The 15,000-nt window shown below is 37.6% G+C and overlaps 1 protein-coding gene across 1 annotated transcript in view; it reads left to right on the top strand.

Moving 5' to 3' along the window:
- Nucleotides 1–427: 427 nt before the first annotated feature.
- LOC135196957 (LIM/homeobox protein Lhx3-like) overlaps nt 428–15,000 on the top strand; it is a 314,229-nt gene continuing 299,656 nt past the window's right edge. Inside the window, exon 1 of the mRNA XM_064223815.1 lies at nt 428–1,315. Within this exon, the coding sequence (XP_064079885.1) occupies nt 1,198–1,315 (118 nt within the window). The 5' untranslated portion in view covers nt 428–1,197. The remainder of the gene's footprint in view (nt 1,316–15,000) is intronic.

Below are 15,000 nucleotides of genomic sequence, written 5' to 3'. Positions count from 1 at the left end.
AGCAAGAAAAACATTCAACTGCATTACCACACAATCCCCCCGACCTTCGGGTTGTCGTCGTTGCCTGAATGGTGCGCTTACAGGAAGGGGAAGGAGGAGGAGGAGGAGAAAATAGTAGACTTCTGCACTACCTCCCTCTCTCATTCTCTTTCTCTCTACTTAGAGTCGTATTTCCCTCTGCAAATTGGGAGAGAGGGAGATCGAGATCTCTGTTGAGGGCTCTTGCTTCCTTCGTAATCTTAGATAGAGGGAGAGAGACAGAGAGAGAGCTCTGACTAGGGCCGTTGCCCTTCCTAAATTGAGAGAGAGAGAGAGAGAGAGAGAGAGAGAGAGAGAGAGAGTTTGTTACGGCTCGTAGATATCTTCGTCATCATCAGTGGCCTGAGTATGACGGCTGGTGATGGCGACGATGTCCTCGATGTGACTTCCTCCTCCGTCAGGTGCCGCCTGTGGCGTTGTCTCTGAGCAAGCAGAGGCTCCCCGCTTGCGCCGAGGCCACAGTGCCGCTGGTTGGCGGGTGCCGGTCGAGGCGCCCCGCTGATAGGTCGCCGGAGGGCAGGGGCGGAGCCGGCGGTTTTTGGCACTTCCCTCCCGGACTCCGCCCACCCACATAATTGAGACTGATGGCGAGAGCGTCCGCACTGTGACACGGGACTTTTTATCCGCACGACGGAGAGTTGAAGCATTCTTAGGCCTACGTCAGGCAGGTGTTCAGTGACTCACCTGGTGCAAGCCTCGCCACACAGGAGGCGGCAGCAGCAGCAGCAGCGACGCCCTCTTAACCGGCGTCGCGCTTTCGAGGGTCAACATCCCGTCTTTCTTACTGGCAGGCCAAAGAAGGCGACTTCTTCTTCTTCTTCTTCCCTTCATCGGCCTCTCCTCTCTGGCGTCGCCCTCCGCCGCCTCTGCTGCTGCGACGGCCTCGTGGGCAAAGCCGCGGGAAATCTGGCACGTGCGAGGACCGCAGACACGTGTCTGTCGTCGAGTGAGGAGGAGGAACTGCTGGGGGGACGCTTCAGGTGTTTCAGGTGTGGCGGCGGCGGCGGCGGCGGCGGTGCCCTTTTGCGTTGCAGGTGCCCCAAGAGCCGAGGCAAGACGCCGCACTGTGCCTCCAACACGGCTCCTTCACCCCCTCCCCAGGTGCCTTCTGACGTGAACGTCCCGGTGCCACGTCCCATCTGGCCTCTCCGGCCGGCCATGAGCGCCGTGGTCACCCAGGGAGGACCGCACCTGGGTCCGGTGGCCCCGGCGGTCGCTCCTGACCCTCCCCCGGACGTCCTTCTGGCCCTTCTCTCCAGAAACAAAGCTCTCGAAGGTAAGTAGGCACCCCTCGCCCCCCTCCCTCCTTTCCCTCGTTCGCATCTGGGCTCCGCGGAAAAGGGGATGACTACAATGCCAGGGTCACTGGATTGGAGGCTCGTTCAGTAATCACCCGGTCATACAATGGAAAATATAGTAATATTTTTCATAATATTATTGTCATCATTCAGTTTCAGCTGCCTTGGTTGGCGAAGTCACGCGTTCTAAAAAAAAGAAAGAAAAAAACAGGTGGTCATATGAGCTCGTTATAGTACTGTGCGGGTGTTTATTCGGCAAAAAGTGGGCCTTTGATGTGTCACAAATATATTTCTGTATTATTCGGTTCTTAATGGTGTCGTCGTTGCTGTTGCTGCTACACTGGTCGTTAGATGAAGCATTAAAATCACAAAATTGGTCATAGTTCACGATTCTTTTGCCAGCCACTGATTTCGTATCGATAGACGTGTTGCTCTCTCGGCGATGCTCTCTGGTTTCAGTCTCTTCTCGAAACTAATCTTTGTGGACGGAGATGCTGTTATTTTCGGTTTTTCATGTCTGTCCTTTATTTTTCTCCTATTTATTTCATCACGTTTTCTCAGACTGACTTTTTGTTTCTCTCATAATGCCGCATTAGCCTTTTCCAAGGGCTGGTCGCTATTTTGAATAATAATAATAATAATAAAAATAATAATAATAATAATAATAATGATAATTAATAATAATAATAATAATATCGAGTCAAATTGCGTCAGGTTTAAAGCGACTTCATTCGCAGCCTGAGGGAGATTTTTTAGAGTTATAATGAATACAACTTGAATGTCATTGGTAGGAATTTTTTCAACAAAGTTGCTTGCATCACGGAACGCGAAGGACATCACTCTGATTGATAATGAGATGAGAATTTCCTTTTAAATTATCATTTAAGGATCGTAAAGTACATAAGTGCTTTTCTTTTCAAGGTGTCGGATATGTATTATATATAATATATATGTATATATGTATATATATATATATATATATATATCTATATATTATATATTTATATATGAATATATAATATACTATATATATATATATATATATATATATATATATATATATATTATATAATTATACTATCTATATATATTATTATATATATACTATATATTATATATATATAATATTATATATATTATATACATACATATACATATACATCACATACATACATACTATATATATATATACACATACATATAACATATACATACATATACATACATATAACATATACATATATATATATATATATAATATATATATATATATAATATATATATATATAAATATATAAATAAATATATAAATAAATATATATATAAATATATATAAATATATATATATAATATTATATATATATATATATTATATATATATATATATATATATATATATTTATATATATATGTATGTAGTGACATTTATTTCTTTAAAAAAAAGTATCTTTAAATCATATACTTTCTAGTGTGACACATAGCGATATTCACTGAACAAGATGAAAAAATCGTTTTGTCATATCACTAAGAAAGGCCGTTGATCTGAATGACACTTTTCCGTCCTTTTCATTTCCGTCCCCCTTTTCTTTCAGCAAAAATTTCGTTTGTTAATCGTAGAACCCACTTTTATTTTCAGTGAAAAATGTTCTTTCCATGCAAATAGATTCAAAATCCACTTCACTCCAGAGTTTACTACATTCACGTCTTTCATATTATTTTTCGTTCACTTGGTCCAACAACACCAATTGTTTTGAGTTCACATCTGCCATAATTATCGGCGCGAAATGAAGACTGCACTACGGGCGGCGGCCGAGAGCCTAGCTCCCCGGTGGAGTGGACAGAGAAAATCCGAACTGACTGAGTGAGTCCTGCCTCAGATGGAAGTCTTCCTCAGGCGCATCTTTCAGCTCATGAAGGAAACTTGGGGTGCGTGTGTCTCCTCCTGAAGACATCCTGTAGGAATGGGCAGCGGTTCCCTTCCGCATGCTCTCTTATACACGCGCTAATTCAATTGTCTAGCAGTAATCACTTCTTGTTTTTTAATTCTCCCATATTATTTTCATGAGTGTATGCACTTATAGAGATTGGAGTGGTTATTATGAGGCACTCGATTAGATTAGGGAGCCATATCGCTGATTGTAAGCCCTGCCAGGGACGCCCAGGAACGGGGTTCCGGCCAGCCCCTTGGAAACCCTAACCCCAAGAAGCCGAACCCTCATTCCTATTGGTCAGTTACTGCTAAGGCACTCAGGATGGCCAATGGCCGTCGGTCGATCGCCCTTCTTGATCCAGGCTCCTTTAACGTGATTTCTAGGTAGGCGCTCTTCGCCCGTCCCTTCCCCCTCCCTTACCCATCGTCCCCTCCTCCCCCGCCTCCTGTCCAGGGCGGGGATCCAGCCCAATCGCCGAGATGGCCACCAACATTTAGCCTTCAGCTATGTCTGAGTTTTTCACAATCCTTCAGCCTCGGAGGAAATGAGTCTGGGCTCTGTTGCAACGGGGCCGAAGAGTCCTTGTCCCCTGTCGACCGCCGATCTTTGAGCGAGCCGGTCTGGAGGAACTGGGCTGACTTAATCAGATTATGCTACAACTCTGAGAACATGCTTCGGCCCAAGTGACCAGAAAATCTTTGTTTCCTATAGACATGAATCTAAAAGGCGTCTCCAAAATTTTGGTCATCAGGATTTGCTCATTCATCGCTCAAACGTCTGCTCTTGCTCATGTACGGTAATATGAACTCCTATCGCATTGTGCATGCCCAGATTTAAATGCCCTGATTGGGTAGGTCATGTGGCGAGGAGATGACGAATCATAGAGTATACCCCGGAGGAGTTACGATGACGCGGGGAAACGAAACATTTTTGGAACGGTCTGAAATTGGCGGGAAAACGTTTCTAGCGGATAGTGCGTCCTTAACTTGCTTAGCGATGTCAGGCGGGCGATGGCGTCGTACCAGAACTGACCTGAGAAATTGAGACGGCAGAGGAATCTGGACCCTTCCACTAGACTCGTGACGTCTTCCCTAACCTAATGGAACCTTTTACAAATGAGATGGCTCTTTCTCTGCTGCTGCTGCATCGGTTGGGTTGGTCGCTCTTAGACCTTGAACCTCGAAACATCTCCGCAAGTCTTGCTTGGTAGTGACCATGGAAGCACCTCTCTCTCTCTCTCTCTCTCTCTCTCTCTCTCTCTCTCTCTCTCTCTCTCTCTCTCTCTCTCTGATATATCATCGTAATCCGAGGATTGCTGCTACATTTCATTTCCTGTGGTAAATTAAAGGACTTTAAAAAATAATGGAATACAGAGAGCCTCGAGAAGGAAAGCCACTTGGCTAATTGAACTTGGAGTGTCAATGAAGGACTAGAAATAAAGTTCATGAAAAGGAATAGTGATTTGAAAACCCTGGAAAGCTGAGTCGTACCTCTATCTGTTTCCAGAGTCGTACCTCTATCTGGTTTGCGACGCGCGTCGGAAAAGAAGGCAGGATTGACCAAGGACCCCTTCGTGTGCTGAAGGATGGCACGTCCACTCGAAGTCTTTGACATTCAGAGTCCGGCAGGAAGTCTGGTAACGATTCCATCTGTGTTTGAAGTTCATGTTTTACACGGTAGCTTGCAGGGCCTGCATCTCTGTTCGGGGCTGTCAATAACGAACACAAACTCATTTTCCTTGCATTCTTTTTCCAGGTGTTTCAGCTATTATTATTAATTAATTAATTATTATTATTATTATTATTATTATTATTATTATTATTATTATTATTATTATTATTATTATTATTATTATTTTATTATTATTATCCATGCTTTCAAATCATAAATGGGATATATTTTCATTAGCTACTGTCTAGACTAAGGGCTGCTAAGTAAACCGAAAATAAAAGGAAACTATGTTGAAGTGATTTGAAATATGGCACCAATTGCTTCTTCCAAATACATGAAACTAAGCGTTGGTTATTTTCAAAGTAGCGTTTCATTTAAGTTTAAGTTAACTAATTTCGTTTTCATTTTTATGAAATACCAATCCTGTACATTAGTGCATATGCCCATGCATATACGTATATATATACATTATATGTATTATATATATTATAATAATATATTATATAATACATATACATAATATGAATAAATATATATTTATAAGATTATTATATATATATATATAATATTTTATTATATATATATACATGTATATATATACATTATATAAAGTATATATTATATATTATATTATAATTTGTATAATATATGATATTTAAATTAAGAAATATTTTAAAAAACAGGATATATATACCTATTATTATATATATATAATATATATTGTTCTTTAAATCTATAAAATTATAATATTATAAATTATATATATATATATATATTATATAATATATATATAAATAATATTATATATATTTATATATAATTTTTATATATCATGTATGAATATATATTTTATGTATTATATATATTCATAATATATGTACTATATGCGTAAGCAATTGCAGAAACTATATCGATATCTATCTATCTATCTCTATTTATCTATATATATATCTATATACGTTATATATAATACATACGTACATACATACATACACACACACAAACACAGACACCCATATATATACATACATATATGTGTGTGTGTCTGTGTTTGTGTGTGTTTATGCATAAGCATACGCACTGATATACAGGATTGGTATTTCAAACGAAATGAAAACGAAAGTAATTAAGTCAAACTTAAATGAAACGCTCCTTTGAGTATGACCAATTTCTTAGCTTAATAGATTTGGAGAAGCAATATTGGTTTCATATTGAAATCGCTTCAACATATTTTCCTTTTGTTTTAGGTACACTGAACAGCACACATCTATTTAAAAAATATGTTGAAGTTGTTGCAAGTTTAGAAGCGATGAATCTTATTTTTTTTGTTATGAGATTGGTAGCCCTCATTCGTGCCTCATGGGTGCGTGACGTCACCATCCTTGAGGCACGAATCAGGACTACCAACATCAAAAAAAAAAAACATCGCTTCGCAACTCGCAACAACTCTTATGAGTTGTCAGATTCTGTGGATGTCAGAGGAAATGTTGGAAGTGGTGGAACACGTAAGAAAGTAGTGAGAGCCGAAATGCGCGTGATGATGCGTGGGCGTGTTGACTGCGTTCGTTGACGTCACAGCTCCGACTGGTTGCAAGGGAGGCTGGTACTCCTGCAGACGTCGCCATTCTCTCTCAATAGAAAAGTGCAGGAGCTGAAGGGATGGACCTGCAGCTCGAATTTGATATCTGTCTCTGTAACTAGAATATCTTTCGTCATCTGTACCCTTTGACTTCCACACTTTTCTGGATTAAATGTTCTTCATGGCATTAACCCCAAACAGTACTAATACAGCTGCTGCTAGCTTACAATTGTCATTATTGGTGTGGCCATCCTGCACATTGGCTAAGTGTTGTCATTATTATTATTGTGAGTGTGGCCATACCGTCAAAATGACGCTAATGTACAGTAAAGTTAAGACGACAAATCCCGACCTTAGTAACGTTCCGTACTGTTCCCAAACTCGAATCAAGGAACCATTCTGTAACCCCGTCACATATAATACACACACACACAACACACACATATATATATATATATATATAATATATATATATATGTATATATATATATATATATGTGTGTGTATTATATACACTATATATATACATATATATATATATATATACATATATATATGATTATATATACATATATATATATATGTATATATATATATATATATATATATATATATATATATACATATATATATATATATATATATATATATATATATATATATATATATATATATATATATATGGGCGATTGAAGAGAGCCTGACAACGGGCTGGACGACAGCAAATCTAGACGGCGAGGAGGTTACTGACCACATTTCAGCGTTACGTGCGTTGACTGCACAGAGGATAGGCACCACCTGACTTGAAACACCATCATCTCTTGTCAGTAAGATTGGTTTTTCAATCATTTCAAAGGCTGGCTGAAATCTGATATGAATGCGCATTATATATTCATCTTTTCTGAACTGATAAGCATCATGAAGTCTCCTGTAACAAATGAGAAAATAATTTTTTTTCGTGTAAACTCGCATGTCTCCTCAAAAGATCAGAAATGCAAAGTTAGTTTATACTGAAAATAATTCTCTGTAAGAGCTTTTTCAATACGAAATCATTTCACATAAACTTAAATACTCTATGAAATTACATATAAAGCCAATTCGTTTTATTTAAACTGTAATACACCAAATGATTTTATATAAACTCAAGTGCATTCTAAAAACCCTTTTCAGTGTTAATTTGAGTTAATATATTCAGTACAACATCGCGTTCAAACACAGCTGTTAAGTTCATCGGTAGGATGAACTGAACAGCACTCCAGACAAAAACCCTGTTTCAATAGAGGATGAGCTTCCGGAATCAGTTTTACTTATCTGTAAAAGAAAACTACAGAGATGACTTTCTGTCTGTCCATCCGCCCTCAGATCTTAAACACTACTGAGTCTAGAAGGCTGCAAATTGACACGTTAATCATCCATCCTCCGATCATCAAACATACCAAATTGCAGTCCTCTGGGCTCAGCAGTTTTTATTTGATTTAAGGTTAAAGTTAGCCGTGATCGTGCGTCTGGCACCGTTTTGGATGCCAGCAACACAGGCCACCACCGGGCCGTGGCTGAAAGTTTCAAGGGCAGTGGCTGTACAAAAAAACACTATTGCGCCGATGACACTTCGGCACATTTTTTATTTGTTATCATTATCTCGTCATTCCGTTGATGGAGTTCTTCGGCTCATTATGCCATACTGGGAATTTATTTCGGAGGCTGTGAATTCTGATGGTCATACTTTCATCATCTTGGGCACACTGATGCCAGAGAGAGAGAGAGAGAGAGAGAGAGAGAGAGAGAGAGAGAGAGAGAGAGAGAGACGTGGGGCCAAGGTTGGTTAGTTAAAGGAAACGTCGGGGAGTCAGCGTATTAATGAAGAGTCTATTCTTCTTCAGGCTTCTGTAGGAGGTTACGCAAGTTTCCTTGTCTTGCATTCTCTCAACTCTTCGTTTTTAGATAAGGAGAAAGATTTAGTATTCCGGAACATGGTTAGAAGCGCATAGTACTAAATGGGTTCACACGAGTTCTGTAGATATATACATACTTGTTTATAAATATAAATATAAATATATATATATATATATATATTTATATATATATATATATATTATATGCATTTAAATGTATGTATACATATATGTGTATATATTATATGTATATATATATAATATATATGTGCATGTATGTATGTAATGTATATATATAGATATATATATCGGTGGTGTGTGAGCGTATTTTAACAGATGTGTATTGGAATGTGCTGGCAAAACCAGTATACGTACTTTATCATCATTATCACCATACGAGTTTATTTTTGGAGGCCGACGTGTTTGGGCCTGCGTTCAATTTCTGAGGTTGGCCCTTTCATGATAATTTGCGATGCTCTAGAATAAATAGAACGTTCACATCTTGACTCTTTTTGAAGAGGTGTAGCTGTCATGTTCCTTTCAATTCTTCCAGGGGTTCACATCTCTGTAGTTCTTGGGAATTCTAACTCGACGGTCTGGGTTCGTGAACGCTAAGTTTCACTTTCTATTATCTTTATTACTTCGCATAGGGTAATTACTCTTTCAAGTTGTTTCTCCCGCTTCTTGCTGCATTTTCTTTTCGAAAGATAGTTCTTCCTCGTGTTCATGCACCTGTATTACCTGGGGGCTACTATGTCTTGTTCTCTACTTTTCACCTCCTACGAGGTGCTGTTACTAAACATGGCGGAAGCTCAATGGGACGCCGTGTTTAGTACTATTGTAGATTCATATCAACCGTGCATCTGATGTCTAGGCCAGTCCCTTACGACGCTCCTGATTGGCTGTTGATAAGCGAATCACTGGTCTGGAAACTCTCAGTCTCTCGAGAGAGTTCACATAGGCAGGATGTATGTTCCACCTCCCCCGAGGGATACTTTTGAAAGACGTATCACTCAGGAGAGGTGAAACATACAGCCCCTGAGTGGCTTATCAATAGCCAATCAGGAGCGTCGTAAAGGACTGGCCTAGACATCAGATGCACGGTTGATGTGAATCCACTATAGCCCCTTTAATGATCAAAATATCACGTACACGCATTTGTATGTTGTGTTCTCCAAAAATTCTATAAATACACGATATCTTTGATCCCCGAGTTGGCTAGTACTAAACACGGCATGTTTAGCACTATCACCTCGGTAACGCGTAGATGACATATCAAAGTAGCGCCGTTATTTGTCATGTGTCAAGGGCGGTATGGACAGACCTCAGGGATGAAATGTGTTCACTGCCCATTCACTCAAAGTAGAAATCGAGCCAGCTGCTGACTCCAACTTTGCTGTCCATATCGGCTACCTGGCGCGAATCCTGACGACTAGATGCTAAAAGAGGCCACAATTAGCGCTCGCGTATCACTGTCTGCAGCGCGCTCTTTGATTGGCTTACTCAGACATGAGGAATAATTTTACAATGTACGCAGACTGATTAAAACATGACCACTCAAACAGGAAAAATATATTCCTCCGTGTTATATGAAAAACTCTCTTTTGAGGAAACTGTTAATAATGGTTTTTAGTAGTCATATACAAGACAGAGCTAATTCTTACAGTCAGTTATGATTATCAATATGATTTGACTTCAAAATCAACAATATTAAAAGAAATGCTTTGTAAAATAATAATAAATAATAATTTTTTAAAAAAAAAAAAAAAAAATAAATAATAATAATAATAATTAATAATAATAATAATTAATAATAATAAATAAATAATAAAATGAATAATAATAATAATAATAACCAGAATTTACTATATTCTCAGCTCCCGGATATATACAATAAAATTAGGTTAGTTGATATCACGGCATCGCTGTGGAGAAGGGCAGAATTTTTTGTAAACTTCGAAAGGGTAACCATGACGTATTGTTTGATTACGGAAGTTCGATTAGCGAATGAATAATACAGAAGCGTCGACTGATAATCTCTGTTTGGTGATTTATTAATGAGCGTTATTTTATTATTTATTATTTTTCGACGTTTTCCACTTTTAGCTTCATTTTTACCGTTAGTACTTCCTCACTTTATTCTGATGAGAGAGAGAGAGAGAGAGAGAGAGAGAGAGAGAGAGAGAGAGAGAGAGAGAGAGAGAGAGAGAGATTGTTATTAATATATTAGATTTGGACGAGAGACGGCGAATCTCAACACGCACTGAGAGGCAGATTGAGGAAAATCACCGACGTATATCATTGCTGTTTATATGACCAGGTAACGAACGACGTAACATTTCCTCGTCATGATACTCGAGTAATGAAATATAAGCGATCGTTGAGTTTTACCTTCCTATTGACTACTTCCTTTTCTGGCTTCTCTTCGTAAGAGAATGTCTGGGATACCGAATGAGTTACCTGGCAATAATAATAATAATAATAATAATAATAATAATAAATTATTATAATAATTATATATAATAATATTATTAATTATAATATTATTAATTAATTAATATATTTATTTTTTGGTTGGTTTATATATAGTCCTTCAATTCGACTGAGTGGTATTTATAGTGTAGGGTTCCGGGTTGCATCCTGTCTCCTTAGGAGTCCATCACTTTTATTCTTATTCTTATTCTTATTATTCAGTAGATGAAACCTGTTCATATGGAACAGGTGCCACTGACTTGAAATTGAAGCTTCCAAAGAATATGGTGTCCATTAGGAAGAATTAAGAGGAAGTGAAGCGAAATACATAAAAGAAGAGATCCCACTTATAAAAAAAATTAATAAATAGATAAATAAATAAAAAGTACTAGAATGCAAGAAAAATATTATTAGGGCAGTAATGCTTTGCATTTCATGCTTTGGAATATTTCGTTTTCCACTGCTGCCTAGAATTGCGTGAGGCAGCTTTGAGTTATAAGTTTTCCTGCATTTGGTTGTGATATATATATATATATATATATATATATATATATATATATATATATAATATATCTATATAAAAACTTTATCCTGTTACCTCTTGTTTTCAAAAACTGACTTACTGTAAACTACGGATAAAAGTGTAGTGGACATTCCTAGAGGTCTTATCACCTTAAACAGTTTTATAATTTTTATATTATTAAGAATGTTTAATGTGAATAGAAATAAATAAGATTATTATCCATTCATCCGTAAATTATTAAAATTTTGATAAGAACTTTATGCATGTTAACACTGTGTATCGATATTATTGAGCAGTACTTCAGGAAACCGGCATAATCTACTGCTCAAGGGCCTGTTATTATTATTTTATTATTATTATTGTTATTATTATTATTATTATTATTATTATTATTATTATTATTATTATTATTATTATTATTATTATTATTATTAAATAAACGAAAATCACATTCATTTTATTGATCAAATGTAAGTTCACAAATTAGGCACGCATAATGTAATGAGAAAATCTAAAAATTTTTAGCTGTCTAAATATATATTTATTTCATAGGGTCCCAATGTTGTTTGAATATTATTATTTTTATTATAGTATTATTATTATTATTATTATTATTATTATATTATTATTATTATTATCAAACCCAATAGCGGAGCGCACTGCGCCACCGCCATGAAAACGCAGCTTCGCGGTTGACCCCCTGCTGACCGCCTATATATTTGAGTAATCTGCAACATACTCTACTCCGATCCACTGCCGTGATCATTCGGATGATACCGAGAGAAACGTTGGACTAGATCGAATTGTATTTTTTATTTGTTCATGTCTGTGACAAATATAAATATTAAGCAATATCCCCGAAATTGAACTCCTCCTGATGATAATATCGGCAATACTCGCCATTGTAGTGCATTATAGAAAATTATTGTTAGAAAAATAGAGAAGGACTATTTACAAAGTTGAATGCGTGAGCAGCAATTACTTTCAATAAAAAATTATTATTATTATTATTATTATTATTTATTATTTATTTTTTTTGCTCTATCACAGTCCTCCAATTCGACTGGGTGGTATTTATAGTGTGGGGTTCCGGGTTGCATCCTGCCTCCTTAAGAGTCCATCACTTTTCTTACTATGTGCGCCGTTTCTAGGATCACACTCTTCTGCATGAGTCCTGGAGCTACTTCAGCCTCTAGTTTTTCTAGATTCCTTTTCAGGGATCTTGGGATCGTGCCTAGTGCTCTATGATTATGGGTACGATTTCCACTGGCATATCCCATATTCTTCTTATTTCTATTTTCAGATCTTGATACTTATCCACTTTTTTCCCTCTCTTTCTTCTTCAAACTCTGGTGTCCCATGGTATTGCGACATCAATGAGTGATACTTTCTTCTTGACTTTGTCAATTAACGTCACGTCTGTTCTATTTGCACGAATCACCCAATCCGTTCTGATACCATAGTCCCAGAGATCTTTGCCTGATCGTTTTCTTATCACTCCCTGGTTGGTGCTCGTACCAATTATTACTGCAAGGTAGCTGATGTTTCTTGCACAGGCTCCAGTGGAGGGTTTTTGCCACTGAATCATGCCTCTTTTTGTACTGGTTCTGTGCAAGTGCCGGGCATTCGCTTGCTATGTGGTTTATGGTTTCATTTTTCGTATTGCACTTCCTACATATGGGAGAGATGTTATTTCCGTCTATCGTTCTTTGAATATATCTGGTTCTTAGGGCCTGATCTTGTGCCGCTGTTATCATTCCTTCAGTTTCCTTCTTTAGTTCTCCCCTCTGTAGCCATTGCCATGTGTCATCGCTGGCTAGTTCTTTAGTCTGTCTCATGTATTGTCCGTGCATTGGTTTGTTGTGCCAGTCCTCTGTTCTGTCTGTCATTCTCCTGTCTCTGTATAGTTCTGGGTCTTCGTCTACTTTTATTAGTCCTTCTTCCCATGCACTCTTTAGCCACTCGTCTTCACTGGTTTTCAGATATTGCCCCAGTGCTATTACTATTATTATTATTATTATTATTATTATTATTATTATTATTATTATTGGAAAAATAAAGGTCGCAATAGAACGTATGTATATTACTATTTACTAGAAGTTATAATTCTCGTTACCTGAAAGAATTACAAGCCGTTTTATAACTCCCATTTTCGAAAGATGATGTCATATATGTAATATTATTCCTGTGTTTATTCAGGCTGAAGAGGCCAACTGATCAAGTTGGCCAAAACTTCCTGTACCTAGCAATATACCACATACATACTATTGCGGACTATATTTTTCCATTCAAGATCACGAGAAAGTGATGATATCAGACGCTAATTTTTGCTGTCCCTTTGTCATCTGAAATAGAAGGTCTCTCCAAACGGGAAGGTGCCAGTCATTCCCAAATTTCTTTCTTAATCTTTTTGAGAAAGACGTATTGAGTTGAGCGAAGGGCTTTCTGGTTCAGCGATGTTGCATGAACGCTTTTTTTTCTGCTTAATCCTTTGGCGTCTTGTCATAAAAAATTGCTGATACTTTTTCTAGTCCCACGTGCTCGGTAAGGTGGTGGGTGTCACGCGAGGCGAATAGGCGAGAAATCTATCTCTAAACCCACACAGGGTACCTCTACTTGGGACACATTTTGGGGACACGATGTTAAAAAGATACCGTGTGGCAGCCGCTCTTTAGATCTCCAGCAATACATTTCTTTCATGTAATGGGGGATGTTTTTTTCCACAAGTCTGTTCCCCGTAGGAAGGTGGCTGTAGATGTTAGGCTTCTGTTTTTCCGTAATTACTCCGGGATGATGTTGCTGGCCTTCTTTGCCCCTCTTCAACCCAGATGCTACCCAGGACAGTCGACTGATCACGAAAAACTTAATATAATGATAATAATAAAAATATTCTTCTTTCAGCTCTGGTCCACATACATGAAGTGTACAAATTAGAGACAATACAATACATATTATCTGGATAGACGAAATAAGATGATAAAAAGGCAATCGGCAATACATGTACACAGCTGTTAAGATAGCAGTAAAAATAGTAATAATTATAATAATGGGTAACGAAGTGTGCCCAAAGCGTTTCATTCCTTCAGGGAATCGAACCTAGGACTCGTGGGTGGTGAGACGAATGACCAAGCCACTGGCAGATATTATGGGAATAAATAATGAGGCGAGGAGAGAAGGAGGACTCACAAGAAACGTTAACTGAAATTGAATGATAATCGGTAAAACTCTACGGACAACGAACGACACATTTCACTATTGGGTTTCCTCAGGCTGTCTCCTCTACTAGATTCATTGTTTCTAGTCCGGGTTTTGGCTAGGAAAGTATTTACATTTCAGTTCGATGTTTTATTTGCTTTCAGTGCACTACATACTATAATAAAGCCTTTTGATATTTCATGATTAAGTTTACGAAATTTTTAGCGTACTAAATTCATTGAGAGAATCAAATCTTCCTTTATGTAGTAAATAGTTATTTTGTAAATCATAATGATTGTGTGTGTGATTAAACAGAATATGATACCGCAAAAATATTTATTCTGCAAATGAAAATAGCTTATTCCGTTATGTTACATGCGTATTAATGGAGAGTATGCTA

Source organism: Macrobrachium nipponense, chromosome 18, assembly GCF_015104395.2.
Source record: "Macrobrachium nipponense isolate FS-2020 chromosome 18, ASM1510439v2, whole genome shotgun sequence".
Taxonomy (NCBI): domain Eukaryota; kingdom Metazoa; phylum Arthropoda; class Malacostraca; order Decapoda; family Palaemonidae; genus Macrobrachium; species Macrobrachium nipponense.
This window is presented reverse-complemented; position numbering and strand designations above follow the sequence as displayed.